Genomic DNA, 14582 nt, shown 5'->3' on the forward strand with positions numbered 1-14582 from the left:
AGTTTTCTAGTAGCCATGCTTAAAAACGAAAAGAAACAGGCAAATTAATGTTAATAATATCTTATTTTTAACCCAATATATTCAACGTTTTTTTTTTTATTTTTTTTTTTTTTTATTTTTGGGACAGAGAGACACAGAGCATGAACGGGGGAGGGGCAGAGAGAGAGGGAGACACAGAATCGGAAACAGGCTCCAGGCTCCGAGCCATCAGCCCAGAGCCTGATGCGGGGCTCGAACTCACGGACCGCGAGATCGTGACCTGGCTGAAGTCGGACGCTTAACCGACTGCGCCACCCAGGCGCCCCATTAACCCAATATATTCAAAATATTATTTTACCATGTAATCAATATAAAAATATCAGAAATGAAATATTTTGTGTCTTCTTATAGTAAGTCGTCAAAATCTGCTCTTGTACACTTGGAGCACATCTCAAATTGGATCAGCCACATTGCAATTGCCCAACGGCTTCATGTGGCTGGTGCCTGCCATTTATATTGGACAGTACAATTCTAGACTGATGTTTGACCAACTCAGCTACGTCATAACAGTAACAGGCTATTTCAACAGGGGCTCTTTTCACCACACGATATTGGGAATGTTTAAGGTTCCTACAATATTACATTTTATTTTTATATTTTAAAATTCTATATAAACGATAGCTTTCCTTTAAATTCTCTTTGTGCTTTGTTTTAGCTGTTTTTGTTTTAAATGTGATTTGAGGTTATTCCTAATGTCCTTCCCATCTTCCTTTCACTATGTGGGTTCAAGGGGCACTGACTCCTTTATTCAGTGGCAGATCTTTTCCCAGTAAGACAGTCCCTGAGAGAGGAACAAGGAGAGAGTGATGTACAGCAGGCTCCTGAATAAACATGTTTTGTTTCGTTTAGTTTTAAGTAGGCTCGATGCCCAGCGTGGGGCTTGAACTCACAACATTCAGAGTAGGAGTCGTGTTTCACCGACTGAGCCAGCCAGGTGCCCCTGACTGAATAAACATCGTCGAAGACACACGGAATGGTGTGGTGTGAAGGGTGACCAAAGCTGGACAATGGAGGTTCTCAACCTGGGCTACACACTGGCATCATCTGGGGAGTAAATCAATAATGCTAATGCCTGGGCCCACCCCCAGAGATGCTGATGGTAGGTCTGGAGTTTGGCCTGGGTATCGGAATGTCTACAAATCTCTCCCAGGTGATTCTAGTGTGCAGCCAGGGTTTTTCTAGAACACCTAGAGTTTTTCTAGAACATCTTACTGTTGCCACACTCTTGCCTCACTGACATAAGGTTCAGTTTGCCTCAACTCAATTTCCTCTTTCAGAACAGACCAGAAGAAACTTAACAGAGAAGAATCTAACATACACCTCCAGACAGTGATTTGCAAATTCCCTTTCTAAGGCACTAAAGATTTTCAAGGCTCTAAATCTACTTGTATTCTCTATTTTTCCAACAACAAAAAATAGAATTCACGATGTAAGTTTTAAGATGCTAGCTAGTTCCAAGAGAAAGGAGTATAAAGCCATTGTAACATATAGGCTGATAATACCTAAATATACACACTGCAGAATTTTCCAGATTTAGAGTAACAATTAAAAATAAAAACAGAATCTAACAACATATGAGCCTCATTTCAAGTTAATTCTACATATTTCAAGAGCAGAAGTTATTAATTGGGGGTCAGCAAAAAGGAAACCCTTCATGCTTTTTCTTCAGGACATTTAGGTTATATTTATATGGTATAATACTAAAGCAATGTACCTACTGTGATAACTCACATATAAAATACACCTAATTTTAGTCACATAACACATAAGGGGTGGTATCACTCTTGCTCTTAAGATGGTACTTTGTCTGATAATATCACTTCCATCATATAAGAGGTTCAGCAGTGGCCAAGAGACAACTCCTGACTTCTGCTTCCACACAAACAAGCCCTCACCAAGGAGGAGGGAACAATGATCTCTGCACCAAAGGAACAGCTGGAACGGAGTTTCTCTGACTCATGGACTGAGAATTTTCCTGCCAATTCCCAAGGTGGTTTGGCCATACTTTCTGGATTCACCCTGCTTAAATGGTCTTTTGTTGACGGTGTGGTATCACGGGGCCTTATTAACAACTAGAAAGAGCATGTTGATACATCCCCAGAGCTTCCTGCATGTATTTCCTCTGACTTTCTAGCAAAGACAAAAGCTCCCTCTAACTACCCCATGCTTTTTTACTGATATAATTGACACATAACATATTAGTTTCAGAGGTACAACACAATCATTTATGTATATACTGCAAAAGGATCATCACAATACGTCTAGTTAATATCCATCACCATACATAGTTACAACACTTTTCTTCTTCTGATGAGAACTTTTAAGATCTACTCTCTTAGCAACTTTAAAATATACAATACAGTATTATTAACTATAGTCCCCATACTGTACAATACATTCCCATGACTTAACTTGCTTCATAACTGCAAGTTTGTGACCCACACTTATATTATGATTCACATCATAAGCTGGATTTGAAAAAAATTGAATAGGAAATATCCACAAGGCATTAAACTTCTACATTCACTAATAGAGATCAACCAAAGTTCTCTACCCCTGCCAAAATCACGGAGGAAGGAACATAACTTAGTAAGATTTCTAAATAAGTGCATAAATGCACTAAATAAGTAGTCTCCTGCCTATGACTTCGATCTACTAATCCCAAAAGGCTGATGAGGGCCAAGTGACTTCATGTGTGACATTCATTTGGCCCCAATTTTCCATTCTGAAAAGGAATAAAAATACAACAAAAGGGGCACATGGGTGGCTCAGTCAGTAAAGTGTCTGACTTTTCATTTTGGCTCAGGTCATTATCTCACAGTCTGGGGATCAAGCCCCGCGTCGGGCTCTGCAGTGACAATGTGGAGCCTGCTTGGGATTCTCTCTCTCTCTTTCTCTCTCTGCCCTCCCCCCAACCACACTCACTTGCACATGTGTGTTCTCTCTTCCTCTCTCTCTCTCTCTCAAAAAAAGACATTAAAAAAATACAACACAAGTTTTTAAGATGCTACACTGATAAACCTAGGGAGATAATCACCAGCTGCTTGTTCAGGCTGCCTGCAAATCTGAAAGGCATGACTGCATAAGCCTTGACTGTATGTCATTCGGCAGGTAACATGTACTGAGGATTCCCTTGGGCTCCATGAAGAGACAAAGAAAACGTCTTCCCTCAAGAAGTTTACAAGAACAGGAGTAACATTAAAGGATTTAACATATTAAAAAGGGTTTGAAAGGTGATATAAAAGTAGCAGAACAGGGGCACCTGGGTGGCTCAGTTGGTTAAGTGGCCGACTTCGGCTCAGGTCATGATGCCGCAGTTAGTGAGTTCGAGCCCTGCGTCAGGCTCTGTGCTGGCAGCTCAGAGCCTGGAGCCTGCTTCCGCTTCTGTGTCTCCCTCTCTCTCTGCACCTCCCCTGCTTGCTTTCTCTCTCTCTCTGTGTCTCTCTGTCTCTCTCAAATAATAAACACTGGGAAAAAAAGTAGCAGAACAATTCTATCTACACTGAGTAGATAGAGGGAGGAAGGAAGATGGACTGGCTCCAGTCACTGGAGCTGCTAGTGGTCAGCAGGGATGCGACGGGACGTGGGCCTCAGAGAAAGGTCCAGGGAATGGGGGATGTTTCAGAGATTCATGGATGTGTAGCGGATGCAGTTCCCTACCTTTCTGGAAGAACTCTTCTAGTTTGTCCTTGAAAGGCTGGAGATACTCCTTCGGTGACTCCCTGCACACCACCATCATCTGTTTCTCACTTGCTGTGAAGAAAAGTTGGGAATTAGATTTCTTGAAGAACATGTACTTGCTGAGCTTATGCTCTGTGCTATGCTCTTTGGTTTTAAGTGTGCAAAACCCTTATCAGTCACTGTTTAAGCAAATTCCAGGGCAAAAAAAAAAAAAAAAATGAAAACAAAACCAGAAGCAACACAAACAAATAAAAATAGTCATCTTACTCCACACCTTTCTTCAGCAACAAAGAAATGCACCACCTTCAACTGTCCTTTTAGAGATGCAGAAAAACCTGACTCGGGACAGGTAAAGTATTGCGCTTTTGGTCTCTCAAAAAAAAAAAAAAAAAAAGACAGGCAAGAACTACTGAATTCCCAGGGAATTAAAGGCCTTTATCCTCTTCAGATTTGTGCTCCAAAAGTAGAGCTTGAAATAGGTTTTGCAGAAATTCCCAAGCAACCAAGTTGCCTGGAACCCCCCCAACATCCCAGCATGAGAAGCAAGCCCAGGTCAGGGAGGACTGTCCCTCTCTTTTCATGCTGCTCATTCACCCACCCTTCCCATTAATATTCCACTAATGCATGTGAAATTGTTTTACATGTGACATACTTCAGATAGAAATTATAAACGGATTTATAATTTATAATCTACGATCTTTCATTTATAATAGATAGCTTTTTGGATAATCACATCCCCTCAAATTAGACAGTTCTGATTTGGTCATATGGAAAGCCCACTAACCCACAGTTCACCATCACAGTGGTAATGACTACTATTTGCTGAGATGGGGAATAGTGGAAAGTTATGATCTTTCTATTGTTCTGTTTTAAGGGAGAGAAGATCAAGGGTTAACTCGGAGGCTTGTTAAGTTTTCTTTGGTCCGTGTGAATTATAAGCCAAACTCGTCCACTGAAAACAAAGAGGAAAAGATGTAAGACAAGATAAAACCATGGATGGGTGCTCGTTGCTAATTAAATGCAAACTCTGGGCCTTCTCCATCATGGTACCATCTGTACCCTTCAGGTCTATTTCCACATACATTTGACCAACCAAACCAAAATTCTGCAGTGCTTCCAAATCCTATCAGCCAACATTCTCAGTTCCACCTCTACATTCATGTGGTTCTCCATCCGTTCTTCTGGAGTGTCATACATACTTATAACTGCAATAGACAAAGTCCCACTCGTCCTAAAACGTCTCTCTGACATGCTGCCATGTCATAAAGCCCTTTCCAATCCAAAATTCTGGCATCCTTCAAGTATCTCTAATACCTTCTGTATTTATGTTTTACCATTCATTATATATATTTGTGTACTTATATTAATACTTATGAAGTCATCATGGAGGTGTCATTTACTTGTCCCAAAACTTCTCCAGAGAGTTCCATGCAGATGTGGCCAAAGTGTATGATTTCCTCATCTTAACTACATTCTATTCTTTTTTGGAGAGAGATGGAGAGAGAGTGCATGTGCACACAAGTGCACGCAAGCAGGGAACGGGCAGAGGGAGGGGGAGAGAGAGAATCCCAAGCAGGGTCCATGCTGTCAGTGCAGAGCCCGACATGGGGTTCGATCTCACAAACAGTGAAGTCATGAACTGAGCAGAGATCAAGAGTTGGATGCTCAACCAACTGAGCCACCCCAGGTGCCCCTTAACTACATTCTCATGTGAAGGAAGATTAAAAAAAAACATCAGCAATGCTGACCCAGACTCAGAGTGGGCTTTCCAGGAGTACAGCATGACCTCCTCATCTTTTCCTTCTTTCCTTTCTTTCTGGCACCGAGGGTCCCAGTCTCCACTCTGCAAACACTGTGATTGTCCCATGCTGATTTGAAAGGGCTCAGTGTCATCTAAAGACTCTCCCCACCCCCAAACATCCACTCCTTTATGGCATAAGACATAAGCAAGGTAACCTGTCTTATGGTACCTCCAGATTAGTTCTGAGGGTAGACCTACAAGCAGGAGATTGGTCAGAAACACTTTGGAAGGTGTCTGCTTTCAAGAATCGACATTTTTCAATGAACTTTCATGGCCACATAAACTTTCCTGATGATACCCAGCTATGATTTTGAGAGCACGGGTAGCCATATTTAAAAGAAAGGTGGAATTTCTTACAATATAAATTGGGAGAATTTAAATTCTTTAGCCCTCTATTATGTCCAAATTCCAACAATTCCATTTGTAGAGAACTATTTTTCATAAACACAGATAATATATGGTAAGGTATGTCTGTACTTCAGTAATAGGACATAATTAAAGACATGACAATAATTTCTTCAAGGTTACTGCTCCCTAGCCAGAGTAAAGCCAAAGGCACAGCTTGTTTTTTCAGTAACAAAAGCAAAATCGCTACTTCTGCCTGAATTAAAAAGATTGATCATTGTGGCTCTTCCTTTGTCCTGGCTGTGGTGATAGAGCTCACGGGGTCTAGGGAACAGCTCAGATTTTGAGGCCATATAGTGGTATAGTGAAGGGCTTGTGCTTGGATCAAGTCCTTCGTGGGCTCGGCAGGGGGCTGTGCCTTGTTTCTCTCATCTGCACAGCAGGGACCCCCTCCCAGACATGATATGAGAATTAAGTGAGATGATGCATATAAGATGGTTTGCAGAATGCCTGGCACTGGCAAGTGGCCTCACAAACACTATTTGTTATTTTTATGATTTAGTAACATTGGTCGGGAAACATGCCCCATCCAGAATGGTAAGAGAGTCACGGCCGAGAATCAGTGACTACAAATGCTACGAACCAGATTTACAGAAACATGCTCTCTGTTAGGAACACAAGGATGATAATTTTTGTTCCTTTGCTGAAGTTCTACCACCCACTGTTAGAATTCCCTGAAGAAGCTCCTGAGAAAGATGAAGCAAGTATGAAGCAAGAGCCTTAGGCCTCTGGGCCTCAAGGTTCTGAACTCAGAAACTGAAGCCAGTGCGCGCAAGAGCAGCTCCCTGGCTGGGCTTGGAGGTCCTCCCTGCATCCCAGCTGACCCAGCTTCCCAAGTGACCTGTTAGAATCAAACTTCTTTCCGTGATCAGAGCAGAAGGGTGCTCTCTGACCAGCTCACTGACCGTCCCCACACAGTTGCACGTTCCAGTGACCAGGCAGCTCGCCCACTCCCACTTATTAACTTGGCTTATCTGAGATGCTTTCCAGCAGACAAATAGGAGACCTGAAGATTAATTAATGATGACACCGGAGACCGGCAGTGCACAAAGGGGAGAGGTCACTGACAAATCCACAAATGTCGCTTATTGTCCAACCAGAGGGCACGTATACAATATCGCCAGACCACCAAGGTTGCCTCAGACACAGGCCGAGTCAGCGTTTCCAATGTTTAAAGCCTAAGTCACCCTACATTCTCTTTATTGTTATCTAGTAAATTTGGGGCAGAATTAAAAATATATTGATTCCTGAAGTTAGATAGTAAGTGATGGTCATGAGAGAGAGATTAAATATTGAAAAGCAAAACATAAGGGAATAATGGACACTAAATGGACAGAGTTATTTTAACTCATTTAAAAGATGAGTGCTTGTGAAGCATTTCAGTGAAGGATATGGCCTTGAATGTTTTAAGATTTCAGATATTAGACTGTTAAGGTCAAAGGTGGTTGTCTTGTTTTTTGTTGTTTTGTTTTGTTTTTGCCCCATGAGAACAAGGAATAAAGTTTGTTGAGCCATTTTATTTATTTATTTATTAAAAAAAATTTTTTTTAATGTTTCTTTTTATTTTTGAGAGAGAGAATGAATGGGGGAGAGGCAGAGAGAGAGGATTTGAAATAGACTCTGTGCTGAGAGCAGAAAGCGCAATGTGGGGCTTGAACTCATGAACCATGAGGTCATAACCTGAGCTGAAGTCGGAGGCTTAACCAATTGAGCCACCCAGACACCAGTGGGTCTGTTGGACCATTTTAAAAAGCATGGGTAGGCTGCAAGACTATAGAGGCAAGGCCTACATATAATTAATTCATCAAAACCTAAGACATGTCTAATTGCTCAAACGTCCATGGGCATTTTTTAGGAGAACATGGAACATGTTTATTTGTCTGAGTTGAAGGATCTGTGGGCTTAGAGGAGTCACAATACATTTTTAGAGGAAAGGAGAGATTTATCCAGACTCTGCTTTTTCAGTCTGGAAGGCTCTATTCTCTGCTTACCTAATTCCTACTCCACCCCCTCCATGGCTCTGTGCCAGTTTTACTTCCCCCTCAGTTTTACAAATTCCCCATCCTTTCCAAAAGTCCCAAGCTCCAAGGACCATTATAGCGGATTGTTGTGGCAACATTCAGAACTGTGACCAGAGCAAGTCTTTTATCAATAGGGTTTACATGAGAGATATAAATCAGAGTCAGATACAAAGGGCATAGAATGCTGGGTTAAGGAGTTTATCCCAAAGGAATTCATTCAACAAATACACCAGTTCACCAAATATCCCCTTGTGTGTCAACTAAATGCACAACTTATATTTGGTACTGAGGATGTATTAGTGAAAAACCCAGACTAAAATCTATGCCCTCAGACATTGTAGTGAATGGGTCACCAACAACAATGGGTAGGGCACATAGTAATTATTGTTTCTAGGAATTAGAACTGCTTGTAAACAGTGTGAATTATTTCCTCCTGTATTAACATAACTGTACTCTGGTATCTCTTTTTAGCAATACCAGCACAGTATAGTGTCCTTCCTAGTGTTTTCCACATGAAATACACATACACGCACACACACAGAACTTTCAGTTTTCTACCCCCAAACACACTTTTATCAAAAGAAAGTAAAAAAAACAAAAAAAGAAAAAAAAATTCAGAAATCAAAATCACAATATTAGCACAATAAACCTACACACTTCTTTTTCATGGTATTGGCCTTGAACTGAAATGGCTAGGGAATTACATTAAATCCAATGCATTAAAATGGTAAAATAAAAACAGCTTTTGGGGATTTCTATGGAAGGGGAAAATTATACATAAAATTAGTAAAAAATTAAGAATTTTTCAACTTTGATTATTAAAGGTAGGCACAATAGAGAGTATACTATTTTTAAAAACTTCTTACAAAAAAAGACTACATGAAGGAAGGCTTCAGGATGACTTAAGTCAAACACAAATGATAAAAGCTTAAAATAAAAAGTGCTTATTGCAAGTTCCTGAGCTCTGATGCTAAATACGGGGGGCATCTTAAGGCTTAGCATGGTGAGTGGTAAGTAGCATTAGAGGAAATCCTGGGTAGGGGGAATAGAAAATCTGTTCTAGAAGAGACCTACACAGATTATATTCTGTAGGGGATTGCCAGACATATTCTGCTAAACAGCCCCTAAAGTCAAATTTCTGGGCTTGAATCAAACCAATGTACATTAATGACTCTGGTGTGGACAACCTATATGTAATCAAAGGTGTTTTCATTCATTACCCTTGATTTGGAAATTCAACTGATGTATTTATTACATCCAAATCATGCCTCTTAGTGACTGTATTCATCCAAAGGAAAAAATAATCTGTATCCTGAGTACTCAAAAAACTTGACTGGGCAACTGGGTATTAGGAGTGAAACTACAGGCCTCATATACGTGGTACCTGGGTTATCTCGTTAACACAGAAATACTGTGGACACACAGATGGATTCACATATGCCAGTGCTTTTTCGTGTCTGTACATGCACAGTGTTTATGGCTCAAAAGCCATTGAGAGAGCATTATGCTGAGTGAAGGAAGCAAATCACAAAGAACTACAAATTGTATAATTCCATTTGTATGAAGTGTCGTGAATAAGCAAATCTAGAGGGACCGAAAGTAGATGATGGTTGCCTATGGCTAGGGGGGAGACTGAGGAGGTGATAGCTAAAGGGTATGAGGTTTTTTTGGGGTAATGAAATTTTCTAAAATTGTTTGTGGTGATGGTCTGCTGTGAATACACCAATAATCATAATATAGTACATTTTAAGTGGATGAATTATAGAAAATGTGATTATATCTCAAGCCATTTTTTAAAAAAGCGATTAGAAACTCTGAGTCTTAAATTAAAACCATAATACACAGATAAGTGAAGAATGTTCTTTTTGTGCTTATTTTTGCAAGGTAGAATGATTCTTCAAATCTTAGATGTGACTGTGTCTTCATTTCAACAGTTACCATGGATCTGAAGTTTGAAATACACATGTACTTGAGAAATCAAACACATTAGTTTTAGAAAGGTACCAATAAATGTTATAAAAATAAAAGACCCATTAAATAAATAATTGGACTTAAGAGAAGTACTGGCAAGACACTTAAAGAATTTGCTAACTTTTAGGGGCACCTGAGTGGCTCAGTCAGTTAAGCATCTGCCTCTTGATCTTGGCTCAAGTCATGATCTCACAGTTCGTGGGATTGAGCCCTGCATCGGGCTCTGTGCTGACAGCATGGAGCCTGCTTGGGATTCTGTCTCTTTCTCTCTCTCCCTCTTTCCCCCTGACTTTCCTGCTCATGCTCTCTTTCTTTCTCTCTCCAAATAAATAAATAAACATTAAAAAAAAAAAGAATTTTATAACTTAAAAAAAATTCAACCCAAGCTTTGGTATTTTCTTGTGGCATAATAATGCTTATGTATATGAGTGTATCTACCCTATATATATGTATACACACACACACACACACACACACACAGAGCAACAATCAATACTTTAGAAAATCCTCTTCCCTGAACTACTCTTACTCTAAAGATACATTTATTTCTTAGTTTTCCATACCACTGATTGGCAGGGGAAGTTATTTAATACCTCTATTAGTTTCTTGATACATAAAATTTCATGAGGACTAAACAAAATGTACCTGAAAAATCCTTTGTATATCGAACAGTACATTCTATCTGCAATATTCTTTATCCATTTGAAATATTTAAACACTACTAAGCCTAGATAGATAACATATTGTACATGACTGTACTCTTTTCATTTCCAAGAACCAGGAAACAGTAACAATCATCCCACAAACTCTTTGAATTAAGTTAACATTTCTAATATTTACGTGTTTAGTAAACAAATCATTATGTTATAAATATTTGAATCCCTTTCACATCCAAACCATCTTCTAAAAATTGCTCAGGCTCTTTTTTTTTTATTTCTTACTCACCATGTACTTTCAGACCCATTGATATCCACCTCACTCCTCTGAGGACACTGAGAAAACACTCTGAAGTCACCAAGGAATCCATCCTACTGTCTGCTCCCTTTTTCTTCTTTTTAACCTTGTCTTGGCTCACTGCCCAGCAGGATTCCATGTTCAACACTTGCCTTTCCTGAAATACTTTGTCCCCTAGCTCTGTGCCCCACTCCTGGCTTTCCTCCTAACTCTGACCATCCTGTCTCCTTTGCAGCCTCACCCTTCTATAATCAACCATTAAGTGTTAATGTTCTTTACTATTTGCTTTCTTCTCGTGCTTGCTCTCTACCTCAAGAAAATCTCACGCAGGTAAATGTTGCAGTAACCATCATGAAGACTACGACTCCCAAACCGACATGTCTAGACCACAGTTTCACCTCCAAAAGAGCTGCCTCAGTACCTTCTTGCCTGGTCCTCCCACATCTAACCTTCCCCATCTGATTTGTTCTTCACACTAGAGTCAGTGATCTTTATAAAATACACATCTGACTATACCAATCCCCTGCTTAAACCTGCCGGTGGCTTCCATTACTCCTCCAGATTGGCCCTTCCAAGGCCCTGCATGGGTGGCTCCTGCTTGCCTTCCCAGCCTCACTCTCCTGGCCACACTCTGCGCTCTAGACACATGGCCATCTCCCAGTTCCTCAAACACCATCAGGTCCCTCCCAGCATCAGTGTGTTCCTTCTCCAGTGACATTCTCCTGTGCTCCTAGTAACCAGGCCTTGTTAGTGGTTAGTTGTTGTTTCAATCTCAGCTCAAAGGTCACTTCATCAGTATTTCTTTTGGACCCTCCATTCTATACTAATGAGGTTTCCTCTGTTATAGTCTCATAGCACTGATACTTCTCCTTTGTAATTATAACTTTCATGATTGGCTGTCTCTCCCATTAGGCAGAAAGAGTATATTTTGCATATTGTTGTATTCCCAGCACCTATTATATCGTCTAGCCCATAGAAGATACTCAATGAGTATTTACTAAGTAAATGAATAAACCACCAAATAGCAGGGGTGGTGGTGGGGAGTCCTATACACAAGCAGTACAGATCTTAATGCCTTGATAGCATTTGGCTCTAGTATCACATGTACATATATAGATGTTTATATACACACAGATATGTGAAAAATATATCTCTTGATATGTATATGTATAATCCATGTAGATGGATACAGGGACTGGAGAAAACGGACAGGATATCAACCATGTTCATTCACATTCATGAATTCAGATAGGAGATAACAGATTCGTTATTTATTTATTTATTTATTTATTTATTTATTTATTTATTTTTGAGATACACATTTTTCTTTTTTTAGTCTCAAAAGCTAGATTCGGAATTCTTAGAAAGGAAATAGTCATTATCGGAAACAAAAATCTTTGATTAATTCTTAGGGTCAAGCATCCCACCATCTCTAGAGGAGAGCTTGGGTGGGTGTTAGGGTGTTACCTAATATTCTGGCTTTAGGGAAAAGTGACATTGTCTTTCATAACAGGAAGAAGAGCTTGGGTCCCTTTCAGAAGGAGAGATGAATACAGAGGAAGAAAGAAAGAGAGGAACCGTTGAGTTGGAGAAGGCTGGTCGCTGGGGCATCCCCTTAGCTTCAGTAAAGTCTCCTGAACTCACAGTGCTTGCTGTGAGCATGGGCTGTGAATACTCAAGGTGCTGAATCTTACACCAAGTCTGGACCTGGCACAGAACAAAGATACCTTACAAGGAGGTAGAGGTGCCCCCTCCAACAAGGAAATAGAAGATTGGAGGTACCAATCCTCTTTCCATCAAACCTTATGGACAGCTCTGTTTTTCTAAAGAGATTTTGGAGTAAATTGTTCTTAGATCACAGGAGACAGGGTGGTTTCTACGCCTACTATGCACACACATGGGTTACACAAATATTCATACATTCAAAATATTGAGTATCTGCACTATAGCACTGTGTTAAATGTTGGGGGGTGGTAGTATTTAACCAGAGGTATTGGCCATCTTTCCTCTAAAAATGCTTGTAAGAATCTAGAAACAGAGATAAATCAACAAATTGTAATGTAGTGCAGTATCACGGGACACTGGGTAGGGGCTTCCAACTCAGACTGGGGTCGGGAGGTGGTGGCCAGGGAAACTTCTCTAAAACAGATAACTTATGAGTTCAATTGAAAAAAGTTCAGGAGGAGTTAGCCAGCCAGCCAAGGAGAATGAAGGAAGAGGGAAGTAGTTTCAGAAAGAGGAAATATGATGAGTGAAAGTAAAGCATGATGGGAATGCATTTGTCTTGGGGGATAAATTAAGTGGTAATAGTATGGCTGAACCTCAGGGACAAAGAGCTGTTCTCTTTCCCAGATATTTAGTGTCCTGTGTTTTGAATCACTTAGATTTTGATTCAAAGGCACTGCATTCAGGAAACTGGATTCAAAGGAGCTAGGACCACCATGATTGGGGAAAGGAAGTCACAAAGTGCCACAGAGGTAGGAGGCTTGTCATTTTAAATAAAGTAGCCAGGAAAAGTCTCAGTGTGAAGATATTTGGCTGCAGACTTGACTAGAGTAAGGGAGAGAGCTGTAAGTTTGAGGAGGGAAATCAAGAGTGTTATTTAGGACATGTTAAATCTGAGATGTCAATTAGATACTCATGTTCTATATAAAAGTTTGCAGTTCAGGCTTCATGGATGGGATAGAAAAATGTAGCCAAAGAAGGGAAGGGCTGCAAGACAAACCCTGGTTTGTCCTCCACAGGTGGTGGAGGAGAGGCCCGCGAAGGATGGAGAATGAGCAGCTGGATAGAAAAGTAGGGCTGTGGGGGTGCCTGTGTGGCTCAGTCGGTTAGGCATCCGACTTCAGCTCAGGTCATGATCTCACGATTCGTGAGTTCAAGCTCCGCGTTGGGCCCTGTGCTGACAGCTCAGAACCTGGAGCCTGCTTCGGATTCTGTGTCTCCCTCTCTCTCTCTGCCCTTCCCCTGCTCATGCTCTGTCTCTCTCACTCTCAAAAATGAATAAATGTTAAAAAAAAAAATTTTTTTAAAAAGTAGGGGTGCGGAGTCACATGGTCTGAGAGGAACCCAGTATTGCAAGGAAAAAAGAGCAGTCATCTGTGTGCAATACTGTTGAAAGGTCAAATAGAAGACAGAGAAGTGGCCACTGATTCTAGCAACATGGAGGTCTCTGGTCTTCTCAAATGCAGTTTCAGGGACCAGGGGATAAAAAGAGGAAGAGGGGTGAGGTTAGTGGAGACAGATTCTATAGCCACTTGTTTAAGTAGTTAAGCTAGAGAAAGAATAGCAAGATGAAGAAAATCATTCCACCCAAGAAGATACTGTCTAGAGCTACTCTGTTCAAGAGTGGGTGCTCCTTTCCCCAAAGGAATGTTGTGTAAAAATAAACCCACCAGGAAGCTTGAGCCCAGGGGAGTCCCATGATGCTGATTCACTTCACAGAGGGAGGCTGACCAAGATGAAATTCACCTTAATGTCCCATGATCATGAGTATTCTCCATGAAAAAATTTAAGCAAAAGTGACAGGGCCAAGTGAGGACATGCCAACATGCTTTAGGACTTTTGGAAAGACTTGCGAAGCTGGGCCACCAGCTACAGCCTTTGCACGGAATTGTCTAAGGCACTATTCAAAAGTCCCCCCTATCAAACATCACAGCTGAGTCAGAATTTCCACTGTGATGATTATGTGGTTATAGACGCAGCCTTGG

At 40.7% G+C, this 14582-nt stretch overlaps 1 protein-coding gene across 8 annotated transcripts in view; it reads right to left on the reverse strand.

Moving 5' to 3' along the window:
• FMN1 (formin 1) overlaps positions 1-14582 on the reverse strand; it is a 425066-nt gene that overhangs the window by 93268 nt on the left and 317216 nt on the right. For all 8 annotated transcript variants that reach the window (XM_078448455.2, XM_078448453.2, XM_078448448.2 and 5 more), the window contains one exon: positions 3700-3792. In XM_078448455.2, coding sequence (XP_078304581.2) covers positions 3700-3792 — 93 coding nt within the window. The remainder of the gene's footprint in view (positions 1-3699; positions 3793-14582) is intronic.

The sequence above is a fragment of the Panthera onca genome, chromosome B3, assembly GCF_046562875.1.
Source record: "Panthera onca isolate mPanOnc1 chromosome B3, mPanOnc1 haplotype 2, whole genome shotgun sequence".
Lineage (NCBI taxonomy): Eukaryota > Metazoa > Chordata > Mammalia > Carnivora > Felidae > Panthera > Panthera onca.